The 23,822-nt window shown below is 42.2% G+C and overlaps 1 protein-coding gene across 4 annotated transcripts in view; it reads left to right on the forward strand.

Moving 5' to 3' along the window:
* The window catches only part of CAPN15 (calpain 15), a 115,270-nt gene that overhangs the window by 15,912 nt on the left and 75,536 nt on the right, over positions 1 to 23,822 (forward strand). Inside the window, exons 2-4 of one of the 4 annotated variants that reach the window (XM_042438101.1) lie at positions 109 to 182; positions 9,895 to 10,036; positions 15,922 to 16,240. The exons of 1 other annotated variant lie outside the window; for it this stretch is intronic. In XM_042438101.1, the coding sequence (XP_042294035.1) occupies positions 16,065 to 16,240 (176 nt within the window). In that variant the 5' untranslated portion in view covers positions 109 to 182; positions 9,895 to 10,036; positions 15,922 to 16,064. The remainder of the gene's footprint in view (positions 1 to 108; positions 183 to 9,894; positions 10,037 to 15,921; positions 16,241 to 23,822) is intronic. 2 more of the 4 variants (XM_042438100.1, XM_042438103.1) reach the window with 2 other exon arrangements.

Genomic DNA, 23,822 nt, shown 5'->3' on the forward strand with positions numbered 1-23,822 from the left:
GAAACATTGGTTTCAAGATAACTGGTTGGAAACTCATGTCGCCTAACTATATCTATAAAATTCCTGGGGAACTTACTGGCTGTTTTGATGTTTTCTTGTTTTTCACAGGATCAGTTTGGTCATTTGTCTGGTTTCAGTGCTGCTCATTCTTAGTACCGTCATGTAACGCTGGCATTAATAAGGTAGGGCTTTAACCTGCCCTAGGTTATTTCCTTTGTATGACTGATTTCTTTAGAGAATGTACATACTACGAACTTAGGGTTGCGTGTTGCTACTTGTTACATGATCACTTGCTTGCGTAAGACCTTGTTGCAGCCTTGAACTCTTAGTAGTTATAATTACTCTCCTAGAAACTTAAATGACCTTTCCACCTTTTGTGGCTGAGAAAATAACTATCCTGGAAGGAAGCATGGCATAGCAGCATCGGCCAAAGGGCAGGTAGATCTCAGTTCAAATCTACCTTTGACGCTGAAGCTGACTAAGTGACCTTGGGCGTGTGGCTCCCCATCAGCCTTATCTGCCTTTAGGTTTGTTGTGAATACAAAATAGCCATGTGTCCACCTTAAGTTCCTTGAAGGAAGGCCATGTCAAACATGTAATAAAGGCATTCAAATGAATTGCATTGTGCGGTTGCACTTAACTTGCTCAAGAGTTTGCAAGACTTGTTTTACTGCCTTTTGTCTTTCTTGTACTCTGCTCCATTCGGAGTGGAATGATAAAGCATCTCTGTCACGTCCTTATAGTGTATACCTAGGATTTCTTTGTGCTGTTTCTGGGAAGAGGGGAAGCAGTAGAAAGGGAATTACTAGCATCTTTACAACTACCATGTCAAGTGTTTTCTTAGTTTTCTGAGCCTTTGTCTGCTTGAGGCAGGAGAGAAGGAGACAAGGGGAGAAGCTTCATGTCGCTCGTCCCATGTACTGTCTCCATAGTAGTTTCTAAGTGTTTCCTTCCTTTGATGTTCCTGCTACCTCTCCGCCAGCCTGAGGCCATATCAGAGATACTAGTCCTCTCAAATCTAGGACATCGGGTTGGAAATTAGGACACAGTGAATTCTTTGAGCTTAAAAATGGCAATATTGAAACACTAGAACTGGAAACAGGACTTCTTATAATTAAAACCAAGATGACCATTACTTGCATAAAGTGCAACAAATGGGTATTAATGTAGTTTTAAACTTTCATTGTCTAGGATTTAGTTTTTAAAAATCGGAGTTCAAATCAGCTTCACATCTTTAACTACAAAATGGCAATATTCATCACCTTGATAAGTTTATTGAGGTAATAATGGAACGTGTGCCTTTAAGGATAGAGTAATGATTCATAATAGTTACGATGGGTGGTGTGCTTTAGATGAATCTTAGCTTCCTCATTAGTAATAGGGAAGCTAGATGATTTATATGTAAGTATATAGTTTATCCAAGAATGAGGAACAATAGATAATAAATGAAATAAGATGTTTTTCAAAAGGCACTGTTACTTTACAGCTAGTGTATCTGGTTTTCCTCCGCAAATGCATTTGGCATCATGCTGCAGTTCCATAAAATGGCTAATGCTCTGAATGAGATGCTTGTTTCCTCTTGTTCAGGCTGTCTGTATGGCGGGCGCCGCAAGGTATTTCTTCCATGTTAACAACACTAGCTTCTTAAGCAGAATGTTGGGCAACATTGCACTACTTTAGAGCAAGCCACATATTATGCTGCTGCATTAGTGTATCTTATCTCTTTGGATGTTAGCTGGTTGATTACCATATCCTCTGTTTGCCCTTTGCTGCCAGTCTCTTTAGTATGTAGGCGGTTGATCAGTAGTGCACCTGAGATGAATGTAGGGTGGCACGAGGGGATCAACTTTAACTAAAGGTTGCACTGAAAGACCTAGAGATTCCTAGAGAGAATACTCTACTAGGCATTTGTAGCTCCTCCAGTGCAGTTCTATGATCAGTATCTGTTGAACATTGACCACAGAGTTGCCCTGGAGGACCTAGAGATTCCTAGAGAGGCATAAAGAATAGTGTTTTTGTTATTTGTGGTTTTTCCATATTCACGGGGGGTCTCGTGCCCCAAACCTAGTGAATATGGAGGGACAAATGTAGTTTAGACAGGATATTTGAAATATAAAATTATTGAATTTGACTTGAAGTTTAGCTTCACACATATTTAGTCCCACATTAGCTGCAGCCTTTAGGATGAATAAGTGAAAGGTTTACAATATCGACGGTGGTGGTGGTGGTGGTGGTGGTGGTGGTTAGTTTTTGTCCCTGTGCTACCCCTGGGTTACACCAGCATCTTGCAGCGGCACACTTCCAGTCACCATTTTTAGCTGGTTTCCAGTTGGAAAAAAATAGTTGGAAGTTGGATTTTTTGAGTTCTGAGAAAGGCAAGATGCTCTTTCCGCACATGATTAGTGTTAGCTTATGTGCAGAAAAATTTCCCTTGGAGGGTTCTGGGAGTTTGAGGTTACTGGTAGTAGGTTTCAGAGGGTTGCAGAATTGGGGTTCAATGGCAACATGCAGGCTACCTGTCATCTACCGAAGTAAGCAGGAGGGAGATAGGATCTCCTGTCACTTCAGTTGGTTCAGCTACTTTCTTAAGACTTCCTACAAAAAGCTCTGATGCTTCATAGCATTGATGTACGATTAGCATTCCCCCCCCCCCCTTTTTCCTTGTACAGTACCAGGTTTTGGAAATCATTCTTGTATGTTGAATTGTAGGCACCCAGTGTAGCAGATCGCATAGGGAGACAGTGCCTGGCTCTTAGTAATGTTTATCTCTTGGCTGTGAATGTGGAGTAACAACAATGCTGCTCTGAACAGACTGGCACTGCCTGGTATAGGAAGATCTACAACCAACTCGGTCAGCATATAGTTGTATGAAACAAGGAGAGCCATGCTGTCATTACAGAGGAGGAGCACCAAGACTGAGCGAAATCAAAGAATAATTCATTCTTGCCTCGTTTTAGGGTTTTGCCAATTTGCTGTTTTGAGTAAGGTATTAATAAGTGATCAAAAGCAAGCCAATACTTTCTTAGTATTACCAGATCAAAGCAGCACAAATTGAAATATCCTGAAATGACTCTCGAAGATGCATGTGTTCAGTGAAGGTCATTCCATAACTAAAGCTGTGTTTTGAACAGAGTCAAAAGGGCATTAAGTACTTAGTATGAAGTAGTGTACTCTGCAGTACTACTGAATATTTTTATATTGGGACTGACAATAAAGTGTTGCACTTCATAAAACATTTCTTGTTTGACACCTTTGCAAAAATACACACGCAGTTTGTCACACATCATGAGACCTTAGCCCATATTTTAATAGTAATCTTGGCTCTGTGTAGACATTCTGGGAGTTTATTTATATAATGATAGACGGCAAGGAGGTCAGGTACAGTTGTGTTCAGCTTGTATGCAGAAAAACATACCCAAAGAAGGTTTAGACTTAGAGGAAGGAAGCGTGAAGATCGGAGGAAGGAATATCAACAATCTGATATGCAGACAATACCATACTACTAACAGAAAACTGAACAGGGCTCAGGGGTGAAGCAGACACCATAACTTCACTTTGTCAATTCAGATATCACACAAATTCATAAATAACACAAACTGTGGTTTGCAAATTCACATCAAATTAATGGTTTCTCATTTAGGTTTTGTTGCCTTGGTCTCGGACTGCAGCTTGAATTTCTCTCCAAACCATAGTCAAACTTATTCATTGTTGCTACCCTCCACTGAACTCATCCAACATTTCTACTCTTCAAAATAATCAAAGGATGTTCTTGTAAACTGCAGTAAAATATACAGGGAGAGAGAAAAGGTCTGTTAAGTATGCAGAGAAAAGTTGCAGCGTTCTGTAAAGGCGCATATCTTAACAAGACTCCTAGCATAATTCCTGTCACATTGCGGTGTTCGTTTAATAGCATTCCTTCACTGAATAGCTTAAAGCATTCAGTCATACACTGTATCGGATTTTGACAGTTTTAAGAAATACTTATGGCTATAACATTGACTTGTGGTCATTTCCTAGACCAGGGGTCGGCAACCTACAGCCCGTGGGCTGGATCCGTCCCGGCGAGGCCTTGGGACCAGCTCCAGCCTGGTCCTGCCGCTGATTGCCGCCCCCACCGCAGCTTCCGCGCCGTTCCAGGCGCCATTTTGAGTTCGGCCCCCCAGTTGTCTGATGGACAGCAACCCGGCCCCCGGCTCAAAAAGGTTGCCTACCCCTGTCCTAGACCAAGTGAAATGATAAAAATATGTCATAGGGCAGTACCAAAAAACTCACAAAGATGTGTTGTTGTTGTTGTTGTTGTTGTTTGCTTGCTAAGGGTTTTCAGAAGTTGTATAGGATCTTGCTCAGCTTGCAGATATTTTGGTCTGCAACTTTGACATCCTTCTTACAGCTGGTAGAAAATTGGAGTTGTAGCCCAACACATCTGGTCAGTGTTGGTTTGGAGAATGCTGTTATATAGTTTGCCTATCGCTGGTTTTTGTTCCTTTTCCAGGGTGGGGTGATGTGGGGAAGCTGCTGAAATTGTTGCTGTATTTGTAATGAGCCAAAGAGTCAAGACAATCAAATGAACACCATCCAGGCTGAAGGGGTTTCCCTGCAAGGCAATGGGTTACCAATTAAATAGACACAAATCCTCGCCGTGTATCCTCCACGCAAGACAGGCTGCACCATTCAACACAGTACAGCACACAAACTAACTCCACCATTAACATGTAAAAACCACTTCCTCCCAAATAAGGGTCCCACAGGTATAGGCACCCCACACACTTCCATGCCACCAACCTCTGAAGATACCAGCCACAGTTGCGGGCAAAACGTCAGGAATAAATTCCTCCAGAACGCGGCCACACAGCCTGAAAAACCCACAGAAAACTATGGGTGCCGGCCGTGAAAGCCTTCGACTTCCCATTGAACCAAAGACTGCTAGCCTCTCCCAGCCCACTTTTATTAACACCATACTAAAAAGAATAAATGACAAACAGTTTGCTAATGCACTAAAAGATGCGAAACGCTTAGTTGCATCACTTTTTGTTACTTGTTTATTTTAATATAAGCTTCTACAGTATTTGCTTTTGAAATTATATACTCAATCCTGTGTAATCATGGCTAGTTTGTTAGCTGTTGATGTTTGTCTAAAATGAACTTCCTGCTTGTACATTAGATGTTGCTTTGAAAAACATAATACAGTACACACAATAGTATCTACTGCTTTTATACAGATCCTAATTTGGATTTTATTCTCTCTGTTACTGCAAGTTATTCATACGTAGGAGCAAAGGGCTGGGATTTCATTCATGCCTAAGATGTTCATTTTAGGGAATCTCCGCCTTCAGTTTTGTTGGAGCTCTTTAGAACATCATTGTCATGATGAGCATGGAGTTCTCCTAGTGTGTATTTAGCCCTACTCACACTCTATACGTTGAGTTGGCTGTTTTGCACATGCCTGGAATGCTGTGATATTCAAAAAGCTTTAAATGCATGCCAGGAATATCTTCCCATTCCAACCTCTCCATGTTTCATCCTGTAATGAGGCCATTTCTAATACTAAATAAGGCAGGATCTAAGCCTGAAAAAAGGACTTTTCCTTAGCTGCTGGCAATTCTGGTTGGGGAAGAGGCATTCTGTGAGTTGTGGTCCAAACCACTGTTTTCCAGATGGTTTGTCAGTCCCATCAGTCTTGACATTTTTGTCCAAAATTAATACTTTAAAAATCTTTTCTAGTTGGTTTTTAATTGCCATTCTATTGTCCTATAAGGTCCTATAAGGTACTGTCTTTTCTGCGCACTTTTGTAGTTGATGCTTCAGTGGCACTTGGTGAGACATTTGCAAGTGTTTTTAGTCAATGTCCACAAATCCAGCCCTATTTGGACATGGTGCAGGGAGTGGATATATATGCTGAGAGTGATATCCTCTGTCTGTGGTTGTGGGGATCATAGAAATTAGGGTTGGAAAGGTACCCAAGGGCCATGTAGTCCATGCAAGAATCATTCAACAAATATGGAGAAGCAAAGAAAAAAGTGGGGGGAAGACTTGCCTCTGAGTTTCAAGTGCCTTTATCCTCCCACACTGCTGCAATTTTCTTACGTCTTCTAGCAAAGTGTTAACTGTTAACTGACCTTGGTGTCGATCAGGTTGTGAATATGAAATACCTCTCTTTTGCAATTCCTTTTGTGTTTGTTGAAGATGATTTCCACTTCACCTGAGTGTTTGTGAAGTGTGAGTCGTATTCATGCAGAGGTAGCAGTCAAAAGCATTTTCCCTCCTAGGTTTGAGATTATAGTGTTCAGGTCCTCAGAGACTTTTTAGGTGATACTAGCAATTGGCAGGGTATCTGTAACTTTTCATGCAGAGATCTCCAGTTCACCTTCTTTGCATTTCTCATGCAACTGTCTGTATTTTATTACAATGACCCTCTCTCTGCCTTTCTGTATGGCTTTCACTGTGGTATCTCATATTGATATAACGTAACATCAGTGTAGTATCTCATACTGTTATCATGTAATAGCAAGGACGGCAATAATTGCTTTGTTGTTGTTAATTGCCATCAGTTCAATTCCATGAATGAGAGATCACCAAGTCACCCTTTCATTAACAGCCCTGGCCAGGTCTTGCAAACTCAGGGATGTGGCTTCCTCAATTAAGTCTATCCATCTCTAATGCTGTTTTCCTCCTTTCCTACTGCCTTGCCAAGCATTGTTCTCTTTTCTAGGGAGTCATCATGTCTTCTCATAACATGTCTAAAGTACAACAGTTTCCATTTAATCATCTTGGTTTCTAGTTTGATTTTTGGCATTGTACTCAAGGGAGCCTGTGTGGTGATTTCACCACATTTTTCTCCTATCGCGGGCTATTTCAGGCCCAAGAGAGACTTACTTCTCCTGATGTGAAAAGAGCAAGTGGATAGCAGTAACACTCCCCAAAGTGGTAAAATTCAAAGACATGGATGTGTTAGTTTGAATCAGTATGCAAAGGCACCTTTGACAGAGAAGGAAAGAGGTTGATAGCATAAGCTTTCATAGACCTAGGTTTGCATGCATCTGAGGAAGAAGACTTAAGTCTATGCATGCTTCTACTGCCAGCTTTCTTCTTTCTTTCAGTCGCAAAGGTGCTACAAGATCCCTTTGCATAATACCAAAAGTGGTGACTCAGCTCACACATCTTAAAGCCAGCTTATCACTAAATAGGAAGGGAGAAATCAGTGAGTATTTTGTGCAAGGACTGGTTCCCCCCCTCATTTTTAGTACAGCTGGTTATTGTATACAACATGTGCTGCCTCTCTTCTTGTGGTACCCTCTGCACCTGCTACAGAAGAACCAGTGGGATATATGCTGGTGCCTGTTTTTCTTCTCCAGCCCTAGAAAACTTTCTGGGAAGGCACAGCAGATGATGTAAATTGGAGAAGTCTGTTTCGTGTGGTTATCTGAAAAGGAATTATTGTCTATTGGCAAGCCACCTTACTCTAGCAGTTGTTACCTCTTCTGGAGAGCATCTGCACATTTCTCTGGCCCAGAAAAGGTGAGCTCTGATGCTTTGTGGTTTAAACTTCTTTAAAATGGATGGTAGGTTGAGTAAAATGGTTAACTTTGTGGCTGTTTCAGCTCTGCTGCAAAACTTCCCTCTAGTCTCCAGTGATTCCTTATGAAACGGACTTCTCCAATTTACATCACACTCAATTTACATCACATGTCAAGGCACACAACCTCAGTGTAAATTGAGACGGGCTTATACTCTTGAACAGGTAGAGTGTCTCATTGTTTGCATCAACCTCATTGCAAGATGTGGGGCAGCACCCTGGAGGTCCCTGTGTGAGCTTAGAAAAGCTGCAGCTAGCTGCCTTCCAAGTCTAGAGAGAAGAGCAGACCTATCAGTGGCTGAGCCACATTCTTCAGGATCATCTCTAATGATATGATGAATTATTGAAGGCCTACTCACTAGTGGCTTCATGGAGATACTGTGCAAATAGCTTGGGGCATAAGATGGAACCATATGGAACCCAGCAGCTTAATAGCCATGGGGCTGAAGTAAAATTCTCTAGATCACTTTTGGAATTGGCAGTATAGAAAAGAGCAGAACCATTATAACTCTAGCTAGGCCAGTAAGGTACCATGATCAATAGACTCAAAAGCTGCTGAGAGATACAAGAAGGTGAAGAGAGTAGTACTGCCCTTATCTTTCCCCTAGGATAGGTTAGCAGAAGAACCAAGATTGCTTCAGTGTCCTGCCCTGTTCTGAAACTGAGCTAAAATGAGTCCCAGTAATCTGATCCACGAACGTCTACAGTTGCTCCTGCTGTAATTGTCCTGGTGCCATAGGAACACCAGAGGTACTTTCTGCCTTCAGTGTTGTAGATGAGTGTTACTGTATTGTGCAAATCTTTTCTAAGTTGCTTTGAGAGGCAGTCTCTCAGGGTGACCGAGCAAGGTCTACCATAAGTATTCTAAACATATATACAAAGCATCACCTTATCTTGAAACCTAACGGACTACAGTTGCCCTTTATGCATGTGGGCTGCTTTTGAATACTGAGAAGCATGTGGCCTGATTTAAGTATATTATCACTGCAACTATTCTATTATCTATGTTTTGGAATTCAACCATGTCTTGAAGCCAAGCCTTCTGCTCTGGAAATCCTGTGACTTTGGAGTATAGAAAACTGCCTGATCAGGTCAAGCTGTTTGGCCATGTAAGGTGGGGGGGGGGTGTCTTACCCTGGGGTCTCTGATCCCCAAAGGCATCCATATAAACCAGTTGATAGCTTTCCTTAGATTTCAAAGGGATCAGTGACCTCCCTCCCAAAGTTAAAAACAACTGATGTTGGCTACCCATTCCTACTAACTGGCAGGGGTATTCCATGGCCTCTGGTATAGGACTTCCATATCATATCGTATCACCTGTTGTTGTTTTTTATGCCAGGTCATGGAAAGGTTGGGGGGGTTAGACTATAACTCCCAAACATCTTAAATAGCATGGATACTTGGCAGATTTGGGAAGTTATAGTCCAGAAGCGTAATTTTCCCATGCTTTCAAAGATATAGCTGTGTTAGTCTGTAGAATCAGTCTGTAGAGAGATCTTGAAGCACCTTTGAGACTAATTGAAAGAACGAAGTTGGCAGCGTGAGCTTTCCTAGACCTCAGTCTACTTCTTTCACATGCAATCCTCCAAATGCATATGAAGAAGTAGACTTAAGTCTACGAAAGCTCACGCTGCCAACCTCTGTCTTTCCGTTAGTCTCAGAGGTGCTACAAGATCTCGCTGTATACTTTTCCAAGCTTTGTTTTGTCTGGAGATGGCAAAGTTGGAGTCTGGGACTTCCTGCAACTGAACTGAACTCTGGTCCTATTAGGAAATATGGGAACAGGCTGTGGTGGCTCAGTGGGTGAAGGAAAGCCTCTCAGTACATGCGCCCAGGCATGTGTTCCAGGAATTGGCCCTGGTACTGAACAACGCACACTCTCCAGCTTAGCCCTTGTAATGCCTTGCCCTTGCAGGCTGGAACATGGGCACCACTGGACAGTAACAGATTTGATGGGATGAGCGGAAACTGGATCCTCTTCACCCGCTCCCCCAGCAGAGAGGCTTCAGTGTCTGATCTTGCTGTTTTTGCTGTTAAAAATGCAGGCTCTAGGCTTTGGTTACCTTTGGATAAATCAGGCAACGCTAGCTGATTGGTTTCTTGGGCTGATTCTGTCCAGTGAAAGACCCAGCCTCCTTGTCATGCCTTGTTAAAGGCCAACTCCTCTCTCTTCGCTGGGGAACATCTCGTCTCGGAGACTATGGGATAAGCCGCCTCTGTGTTCTGTTTATCTCACAGGTGCCCTTAATCTGATCTGACATCGAGAAGGGCAAGAATAAGATCCGCTCTACCATTTGTTTCCTTTCCGCTTTTGTTCACAGTTAGTGATGTGCATGTGGCAACCAAGCTGCTGGCTCCTGGGTCTGTAGAAGGGGATTTCAGCAGGGATCGAGCATGTTTCTGCTGGGAAATCAGAACAGCCCCTTTCCTGGGACCTGCCTGCCTCCTTCCTCCTAGTCTATTGTAAGTGCTGCCTGGGGTTAAGGGAGGGAAGGGTGGGTTGGAAATGTCTTAGGGAATAGGAGGGAGTAATTGCTTCATAACAGATCAGTTTATTTGTTCTAGAAACACTCTTCCAGGCGTAATTAACTGTAACACTCCGAAATGTAGTAATTATGCATTAAAACTACAAAAGGAAGCAAAATAGGTGCTTAACTATTTGTTTCTATTAGTTAAATCCCTCATTCATCTTTCCTCCCATTGTTATTGTCTGCAGTACTGGGCCTCCCAAATCAGATTAACTCAAGCAGTCATTTATTTCTTTATGGGGAGGGCTAATTCTCTCCCTATCACCCTCGATGCCATTTGTTTTTATAAAAGCAACGTCTACAGTTGTGGTTGTTATGTGCCGTCAAGTTGTTTCAGGCTTATGGTGACCCTAAGGCACTCGGGTTTTCTGGGGCTGAGAGTATGCGACTTGTCCAGGGTCACCCAGTGGGTTTCCATGGCCAAGTGGGGAATCGAATCCCGATCTCCAGAGTCCTCCAACATTCAAATTGCTTGTTAAATATTACGCAGATCTTATTTTGACACCCCCAAGTCTTTGTGTGGCTTTCCCTCTGTTCCCCACCAATTTCACAAACCGCTAAACCCAGGACTTTGAATAATACTCCACGTTGTTTGGGTGCTTTTCATCTTCACAGCCCTGTGCAAACAATAAATCAGTGTAGGAACTGCAGCGAGGCAGGCATATAATTATTTAGAGCCTATATTACTTTGCCTGTTTGTTCTTCGGTTGCCATAGAGTGGATTGAGATTAAAACATCATTGAGAGAGAGAATACAGTCCTAAGCTTGCTTCTCAGGAACGTACATGCTCTTCACAATTTGGAAAAGATGGGGGCAGACAATAAGTATTTCTCCTTTAGCAGGCAAAGATCTTTGCAGCTCTAATTTATCTTTATATGTACTGTGCTTAAGGTGTGGTTGATTTATTCTCATTTTAAATACATCAAAGAATATTGGCTGGTGCAGGTACGACGTGGCTTTTACTTAACTGTCATTAAGGTCTTGAATTGTCGGACTATATATCCCCATTGCTCCTTGCCATCACCCTGTTTAAAAATCACACCAAGCTTGTTATGGGTTGCTCTTAATGGGATGTTTCACCAGCTTCAATTTCCCCCCAAAATCATGGTTTAGAGTAAATCCCGATTAACATTAACTATGTATAACATGGGTGTCAGCTTTAACCATGGCTTAGGTGGTTGAAGAGAACTCCATATGAGGGGGAGGATTATGGAGCAAGATGTCTTTGTTCTTCATGGAAGATCACTTCTCATTTAGCTGAGTCTAATAGCACATCCGCTGTTTTTAATACAGCAATTCATGCCTTCAAACTGTGTGTGTGCGACAAACCTCACAGTAGAGTTATGTCCTTTTGAGAAGGCTGAAGAGGCCGGAGTAACTAAAGTATTAATAATAATCTACCACAATCACTTTGAATTTCCCTGAGGAATTAGGCGTATGTGTACACATGCCCGACAAATGCATGTCACATTAATACACTTGTCAGGGAGGCTATATTAGCAGTGGCTTGTGGTCAAATGAATTGACGGTGATGTGAGTTTCCTACATTGTAATGTGTGAAATGGCCTTGAGTACATGCCATAACCAACTCAATCCTCATTTGCTTTCCCATCCCACAAATAGAAGGAGACAGCACGATGTAGTTGGCAAATGATTGGGCTTGGATAATGAAGACCCGAGTTCAAATCCCTCCTCAAATCATTAAACTCGATGGATAGATTTGGCCCAAACTCTATCTCTCTCAGCCTAGTCTTCCTCACTGGATAGTTGTGAGGGTCAGATGAGTTGATCTCCAGGAGCATTGAGTTTATTGGTCTAATAGTTATTGATCAAGAATACTGGATTATGTCCAGCTGCTTTTAATTACTTGTCGGTGAAAGGAAGTGGCCTTTCCTTTCTTTTTTTTCTTTCTCAGAGATCTATAGTAGCAAACAGCTAATACACACACACACACACACACACACACACACACATATACCGGTATATTAATTACAAAATTAAACATTTCTTGCTGATAGCAGTCCTATGGGTTGCTCAAGATGCAACCTACAGCCATCTCAACTCTTAATAGAGCCTTGTTTGACACTCTCCATATGCCTCCTACCCATTTCATCTTAAGACTCTGGACATGCAAGCGTCACTAATACTATTCCTTTCTTCCTTACCCAGATTTTTGTAACAACAAATCTCATGAGCATTTTTGTGACTTTTAGATGGCCCAATAATGTCATTAGCCTAAATTGGATTTTGGACCCCCTCCCCCTTTGTTTTTTATCCAGTCCTTTTACTTTTTGTATGGCTGTTTAGGGGTCTGCCAACACTTTTCCTGACTCAGAGATCTTTGTTAATAAAAATTTAGGAACTTCCTTGTCAATGCAATTCTCAGTCCTGGAGATGCTATGCACATTGTTTTTGTCCAGACAGAGCAGATTTCCTGGGACACGTGGCCTGGAAAATAGCCATGTATGTATTACTGAAGAGTAGTTGAGATTTGCAGCTTAGCTTGGGTTATCATGCATCTATTTATAGAGCTTCTCCTCCTGCACCCAGCTTTTTTTTTTCCTGGGCAAAGCTTTTCTGAGCAATGTTAAAGCAGGCTTCATATCCTCCCCCCTTCCCTTGCATGCTTAGCAATGGATTCTGACTTCCTTTCTAGCAGCAGCACATTTTCCACTTGCAGAGTTGCTGGCCTGGCATGCAGTTTGCATCTCGCTTAGCTGAATTGGCAGCGCATCAGTACGGACAGCTGTTTTGTCTTCCCTTTTTCATTTAGCAAGAAGGGCGACTGGCTTTGTCTTTCTAGTCCCAGCAGGAGTGTTGAGGGAACGGTGGAAATCTCTCCAAAGAGTTGGTTGGGACTGTTTTTATAAGGCAGAGCACCATTACACTCGATGCTGCTTTTAACCTTCTTTGAGCCACTTCCTCTCAATGGCTGCAGTTCGGCTTGGTGAACATTGAGCTTCCTAATTGCTTTAAAAAATCAAAAAGAAAGAACGAAAGCCTGGGAGCTTGGAAATGTTCACGTTAGCATTGGCTTGTTAACATTAATTTAACATTAAACTGTTGAGAGGAGATTTTGTAAAGTTAGTTTGTTAATTTGCTAGAGCATTAAATTACATTGCTAAACAGGGGCAGTAATGAACTGAAGTAACAAGAATGATTAATCGCTATTCGAAAGTAATATTGTTGGCATGGAGTTGCTAAAATGATGGATTTTAAAATTGCTGTTGAAAACGTTAATGCATTAGGCATAATAAATTAATTTTCAATAAATTATTTCCAAGCTCTGGAAACAACCGTCTTGATTCTTGGCACATCTAAATACAGGACTGGACCTGTCATACAACTGGGTAAAGCAGACATCACTGTGCAAGTGGAGGTAGAAAGGTGCGGCAAGGCTTTCCAAGGATTGGTTTCAGCAGAAGGGTTAGGGTCCACTTCTGTAACTAAAATGACTTGGACTGACACTGTATGCAGCATGTGCATCACAGTTATAGTAGTTTGATACCACTTTAACTGGCATGGCACCATTGCCGCCATTAGGAACAACAGGACTTGAGGTCCTGCACTTTTTCGGGTTCCCGGGGGGGATCCAGAACAGATCCCCCCAGAAGCAAAGATCCAACTGTAGTGAGTTTTGGTCCATGGTTTGTTTAATGTGGTGTACAAAACACCGCAAAAGCTGGCGGTTTGGCTTGTGTCCTCACTCCTAGCAACATGTCAGAGGAAGCAAGCAGCAGATTAATTCTCTGGCTTGTTGTGGTAGACACAAACCAGAGTACCAGCTGCTGCTGTGTTCCCACATCACATTAAACAAACCCCAGATCAAAGTCTGTGGTTAGTTTTTAGCCTCTCATTGCATAGAGAAGCTACCAGACATCTATGTGTTCTTCTTTTTATCATTTCCTGTGCTGCACAAAATTGATGGTGTTTCAGTGCTTTTTTTCTCCCTATAGTTCATTTCTTTCTACAGTTCAGTTCGGCTCTTATCTTGTTTCTAAATCCTGGTGGGAAGTTAAATAAGCTCAAGAGGTAGTAATCTGACTCCCCATGTCTTTAGTTTTACTTTGCTAATTGTTCACTTGATCTTTTCCTCTCCAACGCCAATCCAGATAGTAGAGGCTTTTTCTTCTGCTTAAAAAGAAGACACATGCCTATTCTTACATACCTGTCTAATCCTTAATACAGTATTGCCATTATAATCTAGGTAATTGGGAGCCACAGAGTACTACTTAATATGCTCTCCACGTGGCCAGAGTAGACAGATGGTAGCATACATGGGTAGAGGAGTTTGTTGCAAAGTGTGGTTGGAGCATCGGGTAGTGAAAGAGAGGGATGTCCAAGGGAAAAGCTGTGGGTCTGAGAGGGTCTGAGAGGGATGTCCAAGGGAAAAGCTGTGGGTCTGAGAGAAGAGAGCCCCTTTGCTCTGATTTGCCCTCCCTTGATACAGTGCAAACACATTGGGTGGTAGAAAAGCAATTTCAGGAGGTATATGCATCATGAGTGAAAGATGAGTTGCCTCTGCCAACAGCTTATTACCTCCCCGCAAGATTACATGCCCTGCAGTTTTGTAAATGGCAGAATGATGGTTCAGATTCCCAGCTCTATGTGTGGTGACAAATATCTAGTTTTCAAACTAAGTCGAGGAGTAGTAGTCATTAGCTTCCCAGTGCGCTTTAAACATAAATGTAGCATTGATATTGTAGTATGAGAGCCAGCCTGGTGTAGTGATTTGAGTGTTGGACAAGGACTCTGGAGGCCAGGGTTCGAGTCCCAGCTTGGCCATGAAACCCACTGGGTAACCTTGGGCACATTGCATGCTCTCAGCCTGAGGGGAAGCCAGTGGCAAACCTCTGAACGTATCTTGTCAAGAAAACTGCATGGTGGGGTTGCCCTAAATTGGAAATGACTTGAAGGCACACAACACACAGACAGTATGGGTATGCCCTGATTTCCAAGTACTGTAGCTGTAGGAAGTGTTAACACTGAATTTAATAGAAACCGCTTGATGTTATAAATAAGTACATTATAAATTATTATTATTATTATTATTATTATTATTATTATTATTATTATTATTATTTATAAAGCGCTGTAAATTTAATAAGGCTGGGTAGTTGCATTCTGCATGCAGTGCCCATGAGCCCTAGCCAGCATAGCGAATAGTATAGAATTAAGAGAGCTGCCGTCCAAAAACATCTGGAGGGGCACATTTTTTCACTTCTGATCCTCTTCTCCCAATAGGGAGATTCTTCCCTGTTCTTACTTGCTGTGGAAGCTTCTCCATTTTGCAGAGGGTTCTGGGGTGTGCTTTAGGAAGCTTGGTCACTTTGCACAATGTATGGACAGACCTATTGGGAATCATGCAAGCTTATCCAGTGCTTTCCAGTTACTGTATACAGTATTTCAGGGGCAGCAGAAAAGCATTTGGCAGGCTTGCTGCTATTACTGATTGAGTTGCCCCTGGATAGGCTTCTGAAGTATTCCATGGTTCCCAAAATATAAACTGATGATGAGCTTCACAAGGAGAGCTGCTAAATAGAAAAAGGACTGGTTAAGTTTAATGGCCAGAGCTTGGGGTCGGCTGTTTCATATTGCATAGCCAATAAGAGCATCTTCCATTTCCCAAGCCTCATTCCACACATTCAAATAGGAATAAGTTGGTTTGCTCTGCATGAAGTGTAGTATCTCTGTTTTAGCGAACTCTTAGAAATGTCATTTCATTGGTTCTGAAGCATCATACCTTATTTCTTTCTTTCTTTTCTCTCTCCTCTCCCTTTCCTCTTGTTTTGTGCTTTTATTTTGTTTTGTTTCAATCAGCACCAGCCTCCTTTTCCTCCAGTGTTGGGAACTTTTACACCAATCCATGCTGCAACTCCTCACCCTTTCGGGCCGACAGCTCATGCCACTGGCTTGGACCTAACCTAGGATAAATCTTGGCCCAGCCAGGGTTAGGGAGAGCAATGGGCAGCTCAGCTTCATCGCTGGCAGCCGAGACGGAGTCGGACCATGGTTTCACTGGCCCAACCTATCCAGGGCACCTGGCTGCAAGTTGGTATAGGAGTAGCCACAGTGGTCCTGTTTGGGAAAGTGCCCTTATAACACGGCAGCATCAGCACGTGAATCACCGGGCACGAAGGTAAGAAAGCAGTGGAAGAAACGTGGTCTTGTACTTCTCAGTTTTGTTTGAAATCTTGGACTGGTATACCTTGAGGACTAGTGGGACGTAACCACAATCCAACGGAAGACCGCACCAAAATCTCCACTGACTTTATCTTAGCCATATTTGCACTTAAAAAACTCAAATAATTGTATGCCTTTGAAGTTACTGTATCTAGTATGATAGCTTCATACGCATGCTATGTTAACATTGGATGCTTGGGGGTGTGGTATCTCAGGCTGAAACAGTATTTCTAGGGCCTAGGTGCCAATGTTCATTTTTTAGGAGCCAGTACATATTAATTTTTAAAGTGTTGCATCACTTCAGTATGTATTTCAGATTCTTAGTCAGGCACGAACATCTAATGCTTGTGTGATTTCCCTGACTCCCTTCAGACAAGGGTTTACAGACTCTCTACACATTTCACTGTATGTTTGCTTGTTAGAGCCCATTTCTTAATGTGTGATCTCCTCCAAACCAGTTACTGTACTGTAAAAGTGATTATGGTATCATCAGTGAAAGATTATCAAGAACTCCAGGAACTCATGACACTTTCAGCTGTGAGGATTACACACGCACGCACGCACGCACACATGCATACACCTGCTGTGGGTTGTGAGCGCTGAGACCCTAGAACCTTGCCTAGATGCAGAGAATAATCTCACATGTGATGATGGTTCAGAGACTAGCAACCAACGTTGTTATTTGCTGTCAAGTCCGCTTGGACGTACGGTGACTGTATGAATGAAAGCCCTTCATGAACCCCAGTCATCAACATCCCTGCTGTTTTTATTCTGATAGGCTTCTGCAAACTCCCTGCCATAGCTTCCTTAAATCCACCTGTAAAGTGGTATTTTCCTTTTTCCTACTGCCTTCCACTTTACCAAAAATCATTGTCTATCCCAGCAGGTTATGTAGTCTCATGATGTGTCCAAAGTACAATAGCCTCAAGACTTTGAATTAGACAGGCCTGGTATAAATGCTGGTTTCGTTGAGTTTCAGTATCCCTATTCCCCAGGCCATAATTAAGTACTTTTTACAGTTCATAAAATATATTATAGATTGGTCAGGTGAACAATTCATTTAATAAATTCTCAGCCTGTGGCCGCAGCAAAAGGCAAAGAAGTTCGCTCATGCGGATGGAGGGTTCCATATTAATACTGACAAGAAAAAAAACCCATTGTTATTAATTGACTGTTATCCATAGTTTTAATTTTTTGAAAGACTAGACTGGCTCACTCCTAGTTGTCCTTTCATTAGCAGGGGATGGATGGATGGATGGATGGATGGATAGATAGATAGATAGATAGATAGATAGATAGATAGATAGATAATTTTGTAAGATGCTTTAAGCTCCAGCTTTCGAAAAAAGGCATGGTATAAACAAACCAATGTAATGAAATATAGAAAACAAAAGCAAAAAAAAAAAATCCCATATACATGGAGAAACAGGACAATTGAATTAATAATGTTGTATTCTCAACTCAGTTTATTTTCAGGGACACAAAACTGCAAGTTGTACAGTATGGAATGCGCTCCAATAGAAAAGCAGTCATAAGCTGTAATGTGAGTTGCTCCTGAAGGGGAAATGAACCATTCAGTCTTCCAGGTCCTAACGTTCTGCTATTGCATGGCAGGCAGAGTACTCCTTGCATTTGTCTAACTCCCAGAATCACCCAGCGGTTCTGGATGTGGATTCTGGGAGTGGTGGTCAGAAAAGCTTTATGTAGAGATCCTACTTTGAGCAGGGTCTCAATGGCCCACGAGGCCCCTTCCAAATCTACGATTCTATTCCATGCCCCACTCAGGGTGTTCTTTTTATGGAAAATGTCCTCGGCAAGGCAGAATGGTGGGTAATTTCCTACTAAAAATAAGCCACAAGAGCAATTTCCTGCCTTTTATCTAGATTTTTTATCTTTTGTGCAGCTACCAATCGAAAACAGCTGGCTGGCCTCAATGCTTGTTCATCCCATTGCTTCTTCCCTGCAATTAAGATTTGCCTTTTCGATTAAGGGGCTGTTGTCTGTATTTAGCCTATTTTAGCAGGTTGAGAGGTACGTCGCAGCATTTATCAACCTGCTGCCTAGGATGGGGGTGGGTAGTCTTGGCTTCTGAAAGCTACCATGTTGTGCACCGAGAATATTGGAGCCTTTCATGAATGCTTGCTTTTTATAGCTTTTTGGCTTTCTGAATGAGTGTGTCTTCCTTTAGTCTGTGTGGAGGCTGATGCCTATTTAAAAAGAGCAGCTTGCTCCTGTCCCTGAGCTGCTTTGCCTTGGAGAGCATTTGCTCTCTGATGTGTGCAAGTGTGTATGCCGGATGCTTTTCTTTTTGCCTGTTGCTTCAAGCTCCAAGGAATTTGTGGCTTGCATCATTTTGGGCATACAGCCTTCGGGGAGTTGTTCAGGCAAACTAATCCCATAGTTTAATCCCATGGATCTTTTCCAGCTTGGCTTTGAATTGTTGTATAAGTGTTTCAATGGTGGCAAGATGAGTATTTTTAATATATATATATATATTAAAAAATAATGTAACTGAGATGTTGGGAATGCTAACGGAAATTTCTCATAACCTCTAGGAGTTTCGTGTAACCTTTCCTAGTTCTCTGTTGATGGTTCTTTTCCACATTTTGGTTTTGTCTGGTCTTTTTAAAAACTTGCTGTGATGGAAAGGATGGAGTACAATAGAGATGAAGGCACAAGTTCTCCAGAGATAATAAGCCTCTGAATAGCAAAGACTGCAATGGAAAAGTCATGAAGTACAGTGGTACCCCGGGATACGAATGCGCCGCCTTACGAAATTTCCGGGTTACGAAAAAAATCAATTGAAAAAAACTGTTCCGGGTTACGAAGGTTATTTCGGGTTACGAAAGAAATTTTGGTGCTTTTCGGCGCTTTTTCGCACCAAATCGCGGCTTTTCCCCATTAGCGCCTATGGGTTTTCGGCTTGCGAAGGCTTTTCGGGTTACGAACGCGGCGGCGGAACGAATTAAATTCGTAACCCGGGGTACCACTGTATATACACTAGTTCACAGAGCATCAAATAACAAGATGTATGTGGCAAGATTCTAGAAGATGAGTTTCATGTGCACATAACCACTTTTGATCCAATTATCGTATATACTCGACTATAAATCAATCTCATATATTAGTCAAGGACAGATTTTGGGGCCAAAATTATGGATTTTGATATGACCCATAGATGGGTCGACAGTATAATTTTGCGGTCTGTAACAAAGAATGTAAAGGATGAAGCAAAGAAAAGCAATGACAAAGGACTTCTAAAATCCCAGCAGGCATCACTGTTTGTGCCCACCCTAAAGGTATGATGGATGAGGAGGCAGCTGTCATAAATGGTGGCTGTGTGATATCGGGGGGAAGCAACCTGGCACAAGCAGGACTAAGAATATACACCAGTGTCAAAAGCATGAAAAAGCGAAGCAAAGCAAATGGTGACTGCATTAGCAGTGATTATAGCCTTTAACTTTAATATTATAACTTTTCCCTTTTAACCCACATAAACTGACATACACAAACCCACAAAAAACTATGGATGCCGGCCATGAAAGCCTTCGACTTCACATACACAAATGTCTTATTTAAATCCTTCAAAGCCCGATTCCTCTCAGCACTCTTTTGAGGGGAAGCGTCAAAGAGTTGCCGCCACCACCATTTTCCTTTCCAGGCATTCAAAAAGGACAGAAACCGCCCCAAAGTAGAGAGCATAGAGAGGGTTGGTGGTTCTTTTAGGTTCTCCCAGGATGGACTAAGCTCTCGCCTTTTGCCACTCTTCTCAGAGAAGGGAATGATTCCTTCTTTTTTATAAGAGTTAAAATATAGTACTTACATTGGTCCGTAGATAAGTCAACCCAGATTTTTTGAGTCAATTTTTAACTAAGCTTGCTAGACTTATACGTGGGGTTATGCGGCAGCTATTCCACGTATCTAGTTTGGGGTTGTTAAAGAACTTTGATCATTAGTATGTTGTGAGTTTTTCTGGCTATGTGGCCGTGTCCTAGAACAGTTTATTCCTGACGTTTCGCTGGCATCTTCAAACATCCAGAATTTTAACATCCAAATTTTATACATTGAACATAATAGAATTCCAGACAATTAAATAAAACAACATTAAAAACAACTTCAAAGTTTAGATAAGATCATCCCCATGACAATCAACTGCAATATCTGCTATTACCCTTATGAGTTCTCCAGACCTATTTGTTTGAGTGGATGTTGAGCTTTGCTAGACTGAATATAGAAGGTAGTTTTGTAATCTGTGATGCATAAGGACGATTTCAATTTGCATTTCAAGCCAGGTGGGATGATGATGTGAATACTGCCTGATCTTCACTTGATCAAGGTATATTAACAATTCATGTTTCATTTTAAATAGGAGAATATCAAAATCTGAACAGAGGATGTTGCTTTTGCCTGCTTTTGTAACCTGGCTTTTGAGTGCCATTTCCAAAGAGCTCTGTCTGATAGGAAGCAAATCTTATTGCTCTAGAGGCCATCTGAGGCTGCAGGCAGATCTGGCATTTCCAGCGAATCTCTTATCATACGAACCAGCCTATGGGTTAATCTGCAAGTGTGGAAAATGTATTCTTAACTATTGTTTCCCCCAAGTATTCCTTAGACCAGTGTTGTGCTGAAATTCCCAGGTGAAGCTTGATAAGGCGGAATATGCCTTCCGTTTTGTGTTAACGTTTGGATAGCGTGTGTGCCGTTAAATTGTTGGGAAGCCATCTCTTTTTAGCTCGGAGACCGCACTGGAAACTGATCATGAGCCAGAGGGCAATGGCTCATTTGCATACTTACGGCTACATCATTTGCATGGATGCGGCACAATCTTAGGCCCCTGCTGTTGGCATACTGTGATGCTTAGCTGATGCTACTCATCCAAAACCTAGCCTAAAATTAGAGGCATTTGTGTTAAGAAATGGGTTTTTTAGACAGTTCTCTCATGTAGCAAGTTTACAATAGAAGATCATATTGTTCCTCATGTTTGTACCCTGTACTTACAGTTGGGGGAATGTACAACCTTCCAGATACAGCTGGATTACAACTTCCATCATTCTTCACCATTGGCTGTATTTCGAGGGCTGATGAGTAATGCAGTCCAATAACAAGGAGAAGGCCGCCTCTATTCTATGGATTGCCTTTATTCCAAGAGCAACATACATAGTGTTCCTTGGCTGTTCCACTCTGAAGCTTGAAATCATTAGTTTATCACACTTATAGCCTATGTCTTTTTTGCAGTAATGGTGGAAACGCTAAGTTGCCATATTTGGTTCCTTTGAAATGTACAAGTTCTGTGCCGATACTGTGTTGTTTCTGTCTGTCTTTTTTGGACTGTGGCTGCTTCATGGTATAAAGGTAAAGATTTTCCCTTGAGAATATTGTCTAGTTGTGAAAGGAGTGCAAAATTCTGCAAATGTTGTGTTGGCTGCTTGTGGGATTTTTCTTTTTAACTGTATTATGTGTGTATTATAATGGGACAAGTAGTATTTCCTTTGTTGCTCTGATAACTATTGGCATGAGGCAGTGATTCCTAAACTTTGTGCCGAAGTTCCTATCTACACAAGTACATAGCTACACCTGTCATGCCTCCAGAGCATCTTTGATGCTCTTGAGACATATATTTAGTTAAGATTATGGCGCCTTACAGACGGGCCTAAGCGGCGCTGTCGTTGCGCCAGGAATATGCACGAGGGGCGGTGCTTCCGGACACGCCTTGCCCCTCACGCGTATTCCATATGGCAAGATGGCGGCGCCCTATACAGACGGGCGTGGCCATCTTGATGTAACGGACGTGCAGCGTCCGGACGTCCAAACCTGGAAGAGACGTCACAAGTGCGCGCTTTGACACTTGCGACGTCTCTTCCGGGTTGCCGGAAGGAGCACGATTTTCGCGCTCCTTTCTTACAGCGCGGGGGAGTCGTGCGGTTTGGCTGTAACGGGCCTATATTAGGTTTTCTATATATTAGTTTAAGAGGGGAAATACAAATCTATAGCTCTAAGAAAGACAAGGATTGTGGGAAATCCCAGGGTCTTATACTGCCTCCTCTAGTTAGTATCAGTGTGTAGTAAGATTTCAGCCAAGTCAGACCTGGAGAGAGTATTTTCCTTTGACAAAGAGATAAGTCCACAAAGAAGAAAGATAGTCCTCAGAAGAAGAAAGATAGAATCCACCAAAGAGAAAACAAGGTATTTAGGAAGGCCTATTGAGAGAGAAGAGACCAGTTTCATGTTATTTGTGTTTGTAACCAGTAAAACCTTTGAAAACTTAAGAAATTTGCGGACAAGTCTTTTGTTCTGGCTGTGTTCCCGAGAGCCAGAGGCCTTACTACACCTAAAGTCCATAGTATTGCTCTTGGGACAAAACAACACCTGCATAGTCCATAGAAAAACCAAGCCACCTTGTTGGATGCATCCACCCTTGCACCCCTCAAAGGGGGAAAATATGTGCAGCCCTGACTTTCACAACACATCCCATGAATATATAGTCACTTCATTTTGAGAAGGAAAGAAAGAGTATTGCAGACTTTCCAGGTCACAGCTCATGAGGATGCTGGACTCTCAGAGGTTTCACCATTGCCTGGCCCCTTTGTGAGTTTGGAAAGGCCAGACAGAATAAGGTTGCTTTGGAAGGAAAATGCTCTCTCTCACACCTACAACCTCCCTCCTCTTTGAGAATACAGAGTGAAGTTGTATCAAGGAATGAGCCAGACACTTGTGCCCCAGGTACTTAGGCCTGTTACAGACTGCCAAAATGAAGCTGCTTCGGGTCTCTTTGAAGATATACAATTTAAATGATGCCTGGGTCCTAAGAGTCCGGAGGTCGCGCAAAAGCCACACTCCATTCCTAAGCACTGGAGTGCAGCTTTGGTGCAGCTTCCGGATTCTTAGGACCCATGCATCATTTAAACAGCATACCTCCAAAGAGACCCAAAGCAGCTTTATTTTGGCAGCCTGTAACAGGCCTTAGTTATGTAAAAATGCTTCTCGGTGAACCAGAGGCGCACTTTTCTGTACACCTGTTCAAAAAATGAATATGCTAAGATGTACAATATTGAGTTAGCTTTTGAAAAAGAAGAGATGGAAATGTCATTTTTTTTGTTTGGCTTCTTAAATTGCTGGAGCAAAAAATACAATAGACCGGTGCTTCTGTTCTCCCTCCAATTTTCAAACTTGAACACTTTTCCGTTCAAGTCTCTAAAAAACATATACCCCTTTTAAAAAAAGAGTGCTAAATCTCAGCTTCTCACTGTGCTCTTTAAAAAGCATTTCAGATCGTGTAGGAAAAGAACGTTTGATTTGGAGGAGGGAATGTGTTACATTTCTCCGCAGGTTCTAGCCTTAGATTTCTCCAGGCACCTACTTCTGGTTTCCTTCATGCATGGTTAAGGATGTGGTTTCTCTAAAGGAGTTTTTGCCTGTAGCTTATTCCCCCCGAGCAAATTGTACGGCCACCCTTATCTGGCTTTCAGTTGTGTTTGTTTAATGGTACAAAGCTGGGTACGTGCTCCAAGTCAGGAAAGTGCTATCGTTGAGCCATCAGA

This window comes from Sceloporus undulatus, chromosome 8, assembly GCF_019175285.1.
Source record: "Sceloporus undulatus isolate JIND9_A2432 ecotype Alabama chromosome 8, SceUnd_v1.1, whole genome shotgun sequence".
Classification (NCBI taxonomy): Eukaryota; Metazoa; Chordata; class Lepidosauria; order Squamata; family Phrynosomatidae; genus Sceloporus; species Sceloporus undulatus.